The 12,627-nt window shown below is 45.7% G+C and overlaps 1 protein-coding gene across 1 annotated transcript in view; it reads left to right on the top strand.

The window, feature by feature from the left end:
* The window catches only part of HDHD2 (haloacid dehalogenase like hydrolase domain containing 2), a 12,850-nt gene extending 451 nt beyond the window's left edge, over window positions 1–12,399 (top strand). Inside the window, exons 2-7 of the mRNA XM_005424185.2 lie at window positions 1,351–1,467; window positions 4,386–4,594; window positions 6,793–6,877; window positions 10,027–10,243; window positions 10,973–11,036; window positions 11,280–12,399. Of these exons, the coding sequence (XP_005424242.1) occupies window positions 1,367–1,467; window positions 4,386–4,594; window positions 6,793–6,877; window positions 10,027–10,243; window positions 10,973–11,036; window positions 11,280–11,383 (780 nt within the window). The 5' untranslated portion in view covers window positions 1,351–1,366 and the 3' untranslated portion in view covers window positions 11,384–12,399. The remainder of the gene's footprint in view (window positions 1–1,350; window positions 1,468–4,385; window positions 4,595–6,792; window positions 6,878–10,026; window positions 10,244–10,972; window positions 11,037–11,279) is intronic.
* Window positions 12,400–12,627: the final 228 nt, after the last annotated feature.

Below are 12,627 nucleotides of genomic sequence, written 5' to 3'. Positions count from 1 at the left end.
GGAATAAGGATAGTGGAATATCAAAGTTTCCTGTTGTGTGTGTGTGTGTGTGCCATGTACCTCAGACCCCAGGCACACATGACCATTTATAAAACTGTCTGCAAAGATAAAACTGACAGAAATTTATTAGGGCAGGTTCCAGTCATGGTGTTGACTACTTTGTGTGCCTTTTTAAAAGTACAGACATGCTACATGCTGTGTGTAACCAAACCAGCTGAACACAAAACTGTGGTCACTCGTAGGCTTGGCAGATCCCAGAGTGGTTTGGGTAGAAGAGGACCTTAAATCTCATCCAGTGCCACCCCCTGCCATGGCAGGGACACTTCCCACTGTCCCAGGCTGCTCCAAGCCCCATCCAGCCTGGCCTTGGGCACTGCCAGGGATCCAGGGGCAGCCACAGCTGCTCTGGGCACCCTGGGCCAGGGCCTGCCCACCCTCCCAGCCAGCAATTCCTAATTCCCAATAGCCCAAAATCTGTCCCTGCCCTCTGGCCCTGGGAAGCCATTGCCTGGGTGCTGTCCCTCCATCACTTGGAAGTTGTCCCTCAGGTACTGAAAAGCCAAAATCAGATCACCCCAAAGCTTCTCTTATATTATGCCAACTCTTTCAGCCTTTTCAGATGATTGTTGTCTAATGAACTGGAGAAAACTGTGCTGTATTGGAGCTGTATTGGACATTTTCTTAGAAACAGCTCCTCAGACTTGTTCATGGAGTAAAATGCAGTGCTTGCAGCCCACATGAGGGGAGATGTTTGTTTCTGGCGAAAGATCTTTAGCCAGGGGACTCAAACATCACCTCTCTGTTCCTCCCCTGGTGCCTTTACCCTTCAAATCCTGGCTTTTATTTTGGGCTGAGTATGTGGAACCAGAAAAACTGCCCTTTTTCAAGAGCATGGAATGACCCTTCAAGGTGCTGGATTTACCTGAGCCCTGAGAGCTTTCAGGCTAAAAATCTGCAAAAAACCTCACTGTCACCACTGAGCAGCCTCAGAGTGGCTGTGGTGTGGGCTGCATCACTCTTACAAAAAATAAAATCAGCAATTTCCACTTTGGCCGAGCATTTTGAGCTTTACGGCCAAAATGCAGCTTTAGAGACACAGCTTTAGAGTGCTATGTCTTTATTTTCACAGTTGGTGTTGGTGGGACTTGCTGAAATATTCTTGCTGAGGCCTTGCGCCAGCAATCCCAGGCCTAATGGCCCTCTCTCCCCAGAACCCTTGAGTCCTTCAGAGAGCTTTATTTTATTTTGATGCACTTAAAGAACAAACTGCACCCGATTTCCACAGAGTCTTTGTGAGGAAAAACACCCCCCTCCATATCAATTATGTGGGTTTTTGTTTTAACTCCTCAGCCTGTCCCCGGGCACGATGGCGGCGCGGCGCGCGCTGAAGGCCGTGCTGGTGGATCTCAATGGCACCCTCCACATCGAGGACTCGGCCGTGCCCGGTGCCCAGGAGGCCCTCAAAAGGCAAGTTTCCCCTCTCTTCCCCTCTCTGGGAGGTTGTGTCAGTGCTGTTTGCATAAAGGGGTGGGTGAGTGGGGTGAGCATGTGGCCGAATCCTTTGCGCTGTGTTCGTGCCAGGAGAGCTGAGCAAAGGGTGGTCGGAGATACTGGTGTCACCTGAGCCCCTACTGCTTTCCTCAGTGGCTCTTCCTGTATTTTCTAAGCCTTTTTTTAAAGATAAAACCCTCAATATTCAAGGTGTCTCCACTGATTCAGGTGAGACAGCCACCACTGAAGTTGAGTTCTGGTGAATTAACCCCAAAATCAGTTCAGCTGAGCTGTTCCTCAGGGCTCTGATCCTCTGTCAGATCTTTTAGATCTGTGCTGAGATAAAGTGGGATAACAGAAAAGCTTGGTCTAGGGAGCAAGGCAACCTCTGCAGAGCTTTTATTTCATTCAGACAACACTTTTCTCAGTTATTACTGTTTTTAAAGTTTCTTTCTGCTAGGTAGGCTATGCCATTTGTTTTTTCTTTTGTAGGAATTTCAAGACATTAATAAACAGGGCAGTCAAATTAACTCCTTCTCTTGTGGTTAAAGGGTGCCTAAAGACACTGAGGCACAGCAAAGTGATTGATTCTGACCAAGTGGTGAAATAGGACACACAATCCCAGGAATATTTGTGGTATTTTTCTGGAGAACACATCTTGCAATGGACGAGAAAAAATCCCAGAGTTACAGGTGATATTGTGGTGAATGAAGGGGGACACTTTAGTATTCTGGGGCACTAAGGATTAATCAGGATATGGGAGCAGAACTGAACTCTCTACTGGAGCTGAATAGGCTGCTAAGAGTTTTATACACCTGAACTGTAGCTCAGAGGAAAAGTTCACAGAGGGTTGAAAAAGCTGCATTTCCCACAGGTAGTACTGTGGAAATGATCATGTCCTTAAGATGTAAAATTGCAAGGAAGTAAAAACTGCTGAAACACTGGGTACTGATTCATTGCTGTTTCGCTCACTGCACTGTTTCCTGCTGTGGGAGAAATGAGAGTCAATGTTCCTGAAATTCCATATAATGTATATGTGCTGTCACAGGTATGGAGGGCAGGCGGCAGAGAAAACAGCCAAGTCTTTTGGCTCAGAGGTTTGAAAAAAATTATCATACTCTCTTTTCTGCCAGTCCACATTCCTGTCCTTCTCAAAGAGAAGCTGGAAGGAATGGCATGCAGCTTGCTTAGGGAACAAATGGAGAGGTGCCTATTTTAGGGTTACTACATTCACAGTGCCCTATTGAGATCCAGAGGGAAAAATCATATTAATTTATTTTATTATCAACCAGGGGACTCTTTTATTAGCTCATACCTGTGAATGGTCAGTGTAAAACAAGAGATAAACAGGAGAAGAAGTGGCAGGTGGAAGCAAGTCTCCAACTTTTATTCTGATGTTCTCCACACAGTCCTGATGCCTGTGTTTGTTCCTATAGCAACAGAGAAAGTGATGGTGGGGGAATAATTAAAGGGAATGCTGTTGAAACTGTCACTTAAAATTATTTGATTGTTTGGTAGCATTTACTGTCAGCACAGGGCAATAATGTGGTTTTATGTGATACTGGTGTTCCTTAGGAAAGGGGGAAATGGCTGCAGAAGCTGGCATAAAACCACCACCAAAATAACACACCTATAGCAACAGAGAAAGTGATGGTGGGGGAATAATTAAAGGGAATGCTGTTGAAACTGTCACTTAAAATTATTTGATTGTTTGGTAGCATTTACTGTCAGCACAGGGCAATAATGTGGTTTTATGTGATACTGGTGTTCCTTAGGAAAGGGGGAAATGGCTGCAGAAGCTGGCATAAAACCACCACCAAGGTAACACAGGCTCCTGGAGCCTCCTGCAGGAGCCACAGCTGCTGGGAAATTCACCCAGCAGTGGAGTTCAGTATATTAATTCAGCAACAAGCTTCTTTTGTTTGCCTATTTTGATCAAGAAGTGGGACTGGCTTATTTATTATGTAGTTTGAATAAAAAGGCTTTTCAGATTAGTTATCATGGATGTGCTGGCTGCTCCTGTGAAGAGGGAGTTGCAATCACTGTTTTCCTCAGGAACCTTTGTGGTAGATGAAGAAGAGGAGGCGAGGATGATTTGTCTTGTCTGGGGGGTGTAATTCTGCTGTCTGTTCCACATCACACAAGTTTTTGTGTGGCACCAGTCACACATGTACTCTTTGCATCTGTCTCGGAATCTCTGCTGCTCAGAGTGACCCTGAGATGTGTTAGGAAGTCTCTTTTCCCAGCCTAGCAGTCAAAGGAGTCAGAACTCTTCTATTCTTGGTCTCAAGGTTGTTTATTGTATCTTATCTATAAAATTCTTTCTCTGACCTGCCGAGGTTTGTCTGGCAGGTTGGGTTGAGGCACAGTGCCCATCCTTGGGGCAGTGTTGTCTTTTTATACTAAAAACTATGTGTACACTATTTACAATAACTTCCCAATACCTATCACCTATGTTAGACAGTGAGCTTCTACCCTAAAGCAATCTTAAAGTGCCAACATCCCCCAGAAGATGGAGACTAGGAAGAAGAAGGAAAAAGGACAAGGCACGCCCAAATTCCTCCATCTTGGGACCCCGAGCCCCCATTTTAAAAACCCCAAAAATCTATTTTTCACCCTGTGATGAATTCACTATCATTCTACTTAAACTTTCATGGCTTTTAAATCCTCATATAAGGTTGGTAATTGTTTTGTCCATGGGTCAAGATCAAAGGCGCAGGGGTCTTGGGCTCTGTGCCAGGGTCTCTGAGCCCCCTGGGCAGGGGCTCGAGAAGAAGAATTTCCTGGGTTCTGACACATCTGCAGCCTTTTGGGGCTGTTTTTAGCCCCGAAGAGAAGGAGAGGTGTGGGAACAGGAGGAGCCTGTGTCCAGTTTGTCCCTGTGTCCCCCTCAGGCTGCGCAGTGCCCCGCTGACTGTCCGGTTTGTGACCAACACCACCAAGGAGAGCAAGAGGGCCCTGCTGGAGCGGCTGACGCGGCTGGGCTTCGACATCGCCGAGCACGAGATCTTCACCTCCCTGACAGCAGCCAGGAACCTCCTGGAGCAGCAGCAGGTGCGGCCCCTGCTCCTGGTGGACGACAAGGCCCTGCCTGATTTCACAGGTGAGGTGCTCCGGAAGCAGCTAATTAATGAACAGCACTTAACGAGGCGTTGTGCTCTCAATTGTCTACAGACCACCAGCCATGGTGGAGCCTGAAATGTGGAACTCTGCAGGGTCATAAAGGTCCTTTCTTCTTTTAAATCACACATCAAACAGCCTGAAGTTCTATCTTCTTGAGGAGCAATGAGAATGGCAGCCAAGGCCTTCAGATAGTCAGGAATTCAGGTAAAACTCAGTGCTTTCCATTCATTTCCAGTGTAAAATATGAAGTAATAGTTATCACCAGGTCATTGGTGCTTTGCTGGACCTACCAGTGCTGATTTTTTTGTAGCAAAGATGTGTCAATTCATGGAATACCTGACTTCCAGCAGAGGTTTTACTCATTAAGACCTTAAAAACCAGTGTGTAGGCACACAGAGCAGGCTGTTTCTCTGTTAATAGATCATTATTAAATGCAAAATCTCCAGGCAATTATTGCTTATCTTATATTGAACATTTAGGTTTCACTCCATGTACTTGGATATCTTCACTGGTGACAGAAGGTTCATCAGCCTGAGTCTTCTAAATTGTCATCCCTAAAGACTTGCTTAAGATCTGCTTTGCTGTCAGATGCTCCCATTTCCCTCCCTCAGTAATCGGGGGAGCAGAAAATTATGTGTTCTCACTTGGACATCAAGAGTAGCAAAGGTACCCCCATTTCTGGCATACGTAGAGTTGAAAACTGTATACTGTACACTCGAAATTTTTTTATTTAAAGTCAAGGCAGCAGAAGTATGGATGGCTTGCCTTGTCCGTGCCTTACAAACTGAAATATGTTGGCTGTGTAATTTAAGTAGGTTCTAATCTTGCCAGGATCAAGGAGTTTTCTGTTAAATTTTGGTGCCATAGTCTGGTCAGAAATTTTCAAAGAGGTCAATGTTCAGGAGAAAAGCCTCTGTGAGAGTAGTGAAACCTGATAATCTGTTCTACCTAACAGCATATCCAGAGAAATGTGCCCCCAGCAATATTCAGCAATATTTGTGCTCCAGGAAGGCTTTCCTGGGTGAGAAACAGCAGAGGCAGCAGCTCTTTCACCAACAGCATTTAAATCAGCTCAGTCTCCATGGTTTTGGGATCTTTCCATGAGTTTTTCAGGACCTGATGCTAATTTTATAAAAGATGGTAGAGACAGAGGTAACATGGGGGCACATTGGTGTATCATCTGTACTACTGGGGTCTGGAATGGGTTGTTTGATTTGTTTTTGCTACAAGGGCTTTGGCTCACATATCCTCAGTACTGCTTTTGGAACATGTAAGTACAGTGGAGAGTGCTTTAAATTCCAGTTAATGGCTGTTATTGAGCCATTCTTGGCTAATCTCTCTGTTGAAGTTGGTCACAGGCAGATGAAGGAATTCTTTCCTGGCTTAAGGGCTCAGATGCTTCTGGGTGATGTCACAAATCCACTGTGGCACCTCTGAGTGGATGTTCTGCTGGCTGAGCCACCTGAGGGGCATGCAGCAGGGGACCTCAGCCAGCCAGTCGCTCTGTTTGTCCTGCTAAAGGTGCAGAGGGTGTGTCTGAAGGTGGAACAAAATCCTCAGCTGATAATATGCCATTAGTAAAACCCTCCTGCTGGTGCTACTCTGCTTCCACTGCTGGTTCTGTCCAGGGGTGGGACTGCAGTGGAACTGTTCACAAGGGCACTAATCCACCTTGAAAAAATACCTTCCAGAAAAGCCCAGACTTATTTAGGATAACAGCTTTTGGGCTGTGTTGCAGTACTGTCTTTATTGTCAGAATCAGACTGATGCATGGAAGAACAGTCAGTGGAATTTCCTGTGGCTAGAGGGAATAGAAAAACTGGATGGGATTCACTTGAATTCCTGCTTTACTGTCTTACAGAGCACATAAATATATGTAGAGAGAGACTCTCAGATGGCAAGCAGTCACTCAATTAAAAGAGAGATTTTTGTGTCCTGCTGCATTTCAGTGGGAGCAGTAGCAGAATCATCCCACAGCTGCTGTTAAGACTGTCCAGATCCTAGAGGATGAAACAGTCTGGATAGACCAGCACCTTTTTCCACATATGCTTTCTTCAGCTATAAAAGACATAAAAGCAGTCTCTGTGCTACGACTGTGTCAGAAAATGCTTGTTTTTGCCTTAAAGTGATTAAATGACTGTGGGCTGCTAAGAGTGAATTAACTCCTGTCTTTCCTAGGGATTGGCACGGATAACCCCAATGCTGTGGTGGTGGGACTGGCTCCTGAGCACTTCCACTACGAGATGATGAACAGAGCCTTTCGGTAAGGCAGCCCCTGGCAGGGGCTGGAGGGGGAGCTCTCTTCTGCTGGGCTCTCTGCTCTTTCTGGGAAGAAAAGGGTGGTAGGAATATCACACATTATGCAGCTTGTGAGGGAGCCACTAATCTTGTGGGATTTGGGCTCTCCACCAGGAATTCAGTCAGTCCAGACCTCAGTTTTACAGCTTTCAGTCTAAATAAACTGCAGAAGTACAGTCACTTCTGTCACTGAGAGGAGCAATTCATCAAGGGGAAATACACAAAACTAGGGATGTGGGGAAGCATTCACAGAATTACTTGTGTTGGAAAAGACCCCCATCCCATAGAGTCCAACCTGTGACCAATCCCCACTGTGTCACCAGCCCAGAGCACTGAGTGCCATGTCCAGGCCTTCCTGGACACCTCCAGGGATGGGGACTCCAACACCTCCCTGGGCATCTCCTTCCAATACCTGGCCAGCCTTTCCCTGGGGAAATTCCTCCTGATGTCCAACCTGTGCCTGCCCTGGCACAGCCTGAGGCTGTTTCCTCTTCTCCAAGAGGAGAGGCAGACTCTGTGTTCACAGCCCAGCCTTCAGAGCCTGTGTGCTGTAGGGAACGAATCCAGTGTTTAGGGCAGATTATTCGTTACCTGCCTAATGCAGGATATCCAGCAGTATCTTCTGTTCAGGCGTGGCCAGCAGAACCTGTTGGACCAGGTGGGCTATGGAGCTGATCTTGAGTGTTTTATTTTTAATGCTCTTTTTGCCTCTAGGCTGAGGGGTAAGTCAGATCCACACTTCGTCTGTGACCATCCATGAGTGCAGAGCCATGTGTCCTTCTCACTGGTTCTGGCTTGACTCCACACTGTATTTTAACTTGAAAAGCCTTCAGCTTTCAGACACTGGATGTGAGCCTGTTGCTGAGCCCTGGTGATGTGTGGGATGAGCCCTTCCCCATCTTTGCTCACTGGATGGGGGCTACCACAGTTCTGCACCTTGAAATCCAGTGAAAACCCTCATACCAAACACCTTAACCTCTCTTTGTAACCATAAAAGTGTATCTGCCCACCAGTGTCTTAGGGAGGTTTCTTGGAGTGAGAGGCCAGTGCTGTCCTCATCTGCTGCCTGTTCTGTATTACATCAACAGATGTTAACCCATACTGACCCTGTCTGCCTCAATAGTGAGCCTTTCCAAAGGCATTGATTTTGGAATTTTATTTTGGGTCATGAGTGGACTCTTAATTTCACAACTGCATGAGGTTAACCTATTGAGTATCCCAATGCTTACATCATTTTATTGATTTGTATTTCTGTCCTAAATATATTAATTGTTGAATAATATACATAGTTTCCTTCGGGCTGAAGACCAAGACACTTAAAAAAGCCAGGAGGGGCTCTGTCTGGCCTGTAACACCTCACTGATTTGTTCTGGGTGTTTCCCCCCATTCTCTATGGGGGATAAACTTTTGCTGGTCTCAGTTCTGTTAGGCCTGATGGCAACACTGGGCACTGGCACATTCTCTTCTTGTCGAGCCTTTCCCTATTCCTTCTCTTTTACTGCTCAGATAATTAAGTCACTTGGGATTTGCATTGAAAATGGAATTGCATCGGGATTGCAGAACTCTGAGGTGAATCTGATTAAATGCAGATATCTAAGCGCAGGTTCCTGTGTCTGTGCTGGTGATCTGGGCTCTGGAGGGATAAGGGAGGCACTTCAGGGCATTTTTTTACTTAATAGTGCTTAAAATAGGACAGTTGAACTGTGCCCTAGGAGTGCCTTTTCCTCTGCACCAACTGTGAGGAGCCCAGGCTGACTAATTATGTGGTAGGCAACTATTCCACTGACACCCAACATTAACTTAGGTAAATCTAACCCAACACGAGTCCCAAAATGAGATACACAGAGTCTGGCCGTTCTCCAGGCACCACTTGAAATGACTGAGACTAAATTTCTCGTCCTTTTTAAGTGGGATTTTGATGCCATGTTTGAAAGAATTCTCTCAGGTGAGATCTCTCCTGCAAACTGCTGAACATAGTGGTTGTGGTGATGCTGTCAAATTAAATTTTACTGTGTCCTAGAGGCATCCTCCCATCATGAACATGTCTGGCTGCTCACAGAAACACAACCCAGCTCTCTTCTTGTTCAGCTTGCTTTGGAATGCATTGATTCAATAGGAGTGTTTTGTGATAATTAAGTGAAATGAAATATCATTTATGCCCTGCTCAGAGCTTCCAGACTGCTCTGCAGACATCCTCCAAGGAGAATCCAGCTCACCTCAGCCAGCCTCCTACAACAGGGGCAAAGCAAGACTTTGTTTTCTTAAAGGCTTTTGTTTTGTTTTGTTCTGTTTTGTTTTGTTTTGTTTTGTTTTGTTTTGTTTTGTTTTGAAAATCAGGGGTTGAGGGAAAAATTAATCCTCCTTTCTGCCCTGACAGTAACAGCCAGTGTTCTACGCTGTTGTGATAAAGATTGGAATGACCTGCATTACCTGGAGAAAGTGTAAAATCAAAGGGAAAATGTTTGGCAGTCCAGATGGCAGTTCAGTGCTTGTTGCACTGAAACTTGGGAGGGGAGGACTGCAATAATATTGCTGTGCTTGGTGCACAAGGATCATTCCTGTAGTGCAGCACCTACACAGCATCCCTTTACTGCAGGACAGGGGGATGCAGTGTCTGCTGTAAGGAAAATCTGCAGAGCACATAACAGAAATGAGTTGCAGGTTCTGTGGAACTGAGCCTGCTCAAACTCCCAGAGTTAACAGGGAAATTCAGAGGGACATGAATGCCTCAAATGTCTTTGAGGTTTTTTTAATGTAACTTGTTACTGTAATTCCTTCAATGCTAAAATATAAAGGTCAAATTATTCATGCTGTATTTGTAAGAAATTGTTCCCTATGAGGGTGGAGAAGCCCTGGCACAGGGTGCCCAGAGCAGCTGTGACTGCCCCTGGATCCCTGGAAGTGTCCAAGGCCAGGCTGGACAGGGCTTGGAGCAACCTGGGACAATGGAAGGTGTCCCTGCCCATGGCAGGGGGTGACACTGGATGAGCTTTAAGGTCCCTTCCAACCCAAACTATTCTGGGATTGTGTGTGAGTCACTTGAGGCCTTCAGTTGTAAATATAGTTGCTTTAATATAGTTTTTGTACTCTCTTCTTCATTCATTCATTCTTTAGGTTGATTTTGGATGGGGCGCCTCTCATAGCGATCCATAAAGCCAGGTATTTCAAAAAGAAGGATGGCCTGTGTCTGGGACCTGGACCTTTTGTGACAGGGCTGGAGTATGCAACAGACACCAAAGCCACCGTGGTGGGGAAGCCAGAGAAGACCTTCTTCCTGGAGGCTCTGCGGGGCACTGGCTGTGCCCCCGAGGAGGCCGTCATGATCGGAGATGTAAGTGGGCACAAACCCCTCCTCACTGCCCAGCCTGCAGTGGTGCCCTCGGGGGTGGGCAGCGCCTTAGAGGGGGGCTCCAGAGCATGGAACTGTCATTTCTAGAGAGAAAACAGAGCTGGGGAAGGACCCAGGAGCAGCTAAGGGAGCTGGAAAGGGGGTCAGCCTGCAGAAAAGGAGGCTCAGGGGGGACCTTGTGGCTCTGCACAGCTCCTGACAGGAGGGGACAGCCAGGGAAGTTGGGCTTTGCTCCCAGGGAACAGGGACAGGAGGAGAGGGAACGGCCTCAAGTTGGGTCAGGGGAAGTTTAGATGGCATGTTAGAGAAAAATCTTCATGAAATAAGACTTTGAGCACTGGCACAGGCTGCCTAGAGCACTGGTGGAGTCCCTATCCCTGGAGGGGTTTAAAAGCTGTGTGCATGTGTGGGACATGGGTTAGTGGTGGACTGCACAGTGCTGGGGGAATGGTTGGCCTCAATAGTCTTAGAGGACCTTTCCAACCTAAGCAATTCCATGAAAGTTCACAGGATTTAGTGTGTAATCCATGGGGTTTTCTCTCTTACTTCAGTCACTATTTGATCAGGCAGAGAGCACACAGAAAACCACTGCTGTGACAGTGTGACTGAAAGATCTGACTCTGTGTCACTGCTTCTAAGTGAAGTGTAAAGCAGAGAAGGTTATGGAAGTGTCTGTGCCCACTAACCCACTGCTCTCCTGCTGTGTCCCAGGACTGCAGGGATGATGTTGGTGGTGCCCAGCAGGCAGGCATGCGTGGGATTTTGGTAAGGACAGGTAAGTACTTGATGGATTGATTATTTCAGGGGACAGTGGCGCCTTCAGTGGTCTCACCCTGTTCCCAGAAGTGAAGGAGGGCTCAGCATTTGTTTATGGAAGCCTTGTGGGATGTTTTTTGCCCAGATGGGCATTTTCCTGGTTGCTACTGCTATGGCAAGGCTGTAATTTTCAGGAGGTGGGGGGGAGAAAAAAAGTACTTGGAGGAGTTTGGTAAAGTGACTTTGTGTTAATCTGTTACAGGTAAATACCGTCCAGCAGATGAAAACAAAATCAACCCAGGTCCCTACTTAACCTGTGAGAATTTCCCAGAGGCAGTGGAACATATCCTGAAGCAGATGTTGTGAGAAAGGGAACAGGTAGCTTGAAGAAACATCTGCTTCACACCATTTCCTTCATTCTTGCTTCGAAAATTAAGGTCCCAAGATCAGTGTATGTGTGGCATCCATCAGAAACCACCCTGGGCTGTGAGGGGCAGGGGATCCATGTGCGCCCAGCACAGGCACACACACAGGGCAATGTTTTCTTATTTTCACTTTTCAAAGAATACCTGATGAAAGGCACTGTCAGGGAAGTGTCACCTTCTCCAGAATAAGCTAAACTGAAAACATGCACTGAAAACACTTGAGTAAATAAAGATCAAACAGAGCCTAAGAGCCTCAGTGGCCTGTAGTGATTTCACTGATGTCTCTGCTCTGCTCTGACTTAAAGGTAGAGATTATGCTCATTTAGAAGTGACTCTTAAATGAAAATATCACCATTGCTTAATAATAACTACTGTGGCTGTCTTTCATTAGAGATCCTGTTATTTGCTTTTCAAATTTTACATAAAATTAAAAACTGTCAGCATTTTACAGATGTTTTAATTAGATCCTGTTATTAAAAAGAATGATACAGAAACAAAACTCTGGTATTAAATGCCTTAGAGACTGTGACTTTTTAAAATTAGGCTTCAGCAGGGTCCTATTAATGCTACAGTTGCAAAATTTCACTTTTGTTGGGGATTTTTTTGTTTCTTTTTAATGTTATGGAAAAAATCCTTCACAAGCCATGGGGACAGATTCCAGTTTTTACAGTTGGTTAGCAGAGCTGTAAAATGAAATTTAATTCTGTAGTGTGCAATGCTTTTCCTATGCACTACATCCTCCAATTTGAACCAACTTTGTAATGATGGTAAATGGCTTTTCTGGTCCATTTGCAAACTGTAATAATCAAAGTCCTTTACAGTTGTTTTACAGTGCTCCTGTGTGTTAAATTATTAGATTGTAATTATGCATTACTGGAGTATTAACCTTATTGAAAATAGTTTTGTGTTAATGAGCCATGCTCGTTCTTGTTAAACAAAACCATGGTGATGAATGAATTCCTCACATGTGACAGTGTCTCTCTGCAGCCTCCCCTGGTGGGTGGTTACTACGTTCAGATTTAGGCTCTGCCAGGAACAGAATGGGTGTGTGGAGGAGATTTTGCAGTAAAAACACAAGAATAAATCACAGAATCTCGGAATCATATAGGCTGCAAAAGTTATCTAATATCATTGAGTCCAACCATTCCCCAGCACAGCCAAGGCCAGCAGTGACCCATGTCCTCA

Source organism: Geospiza fortis, unplaced genomic scaffold (genome assembly GCF_000277835.1).
Source record: "Geospiza fortis unplaced genomic scaffold, GeoFor_1.0 scaffold488, whole genome shotgun sequence".
NCBI lineage: Eukaryota > Metazoa > Chordata > Aves > Passeriformes > Thraupidae > Geospiza > Geospiza fortis.
Note: the sequence above shows the minus strand (reverse complement) of the source record. Positions and strands in the feature narration are given on the sequence as shown.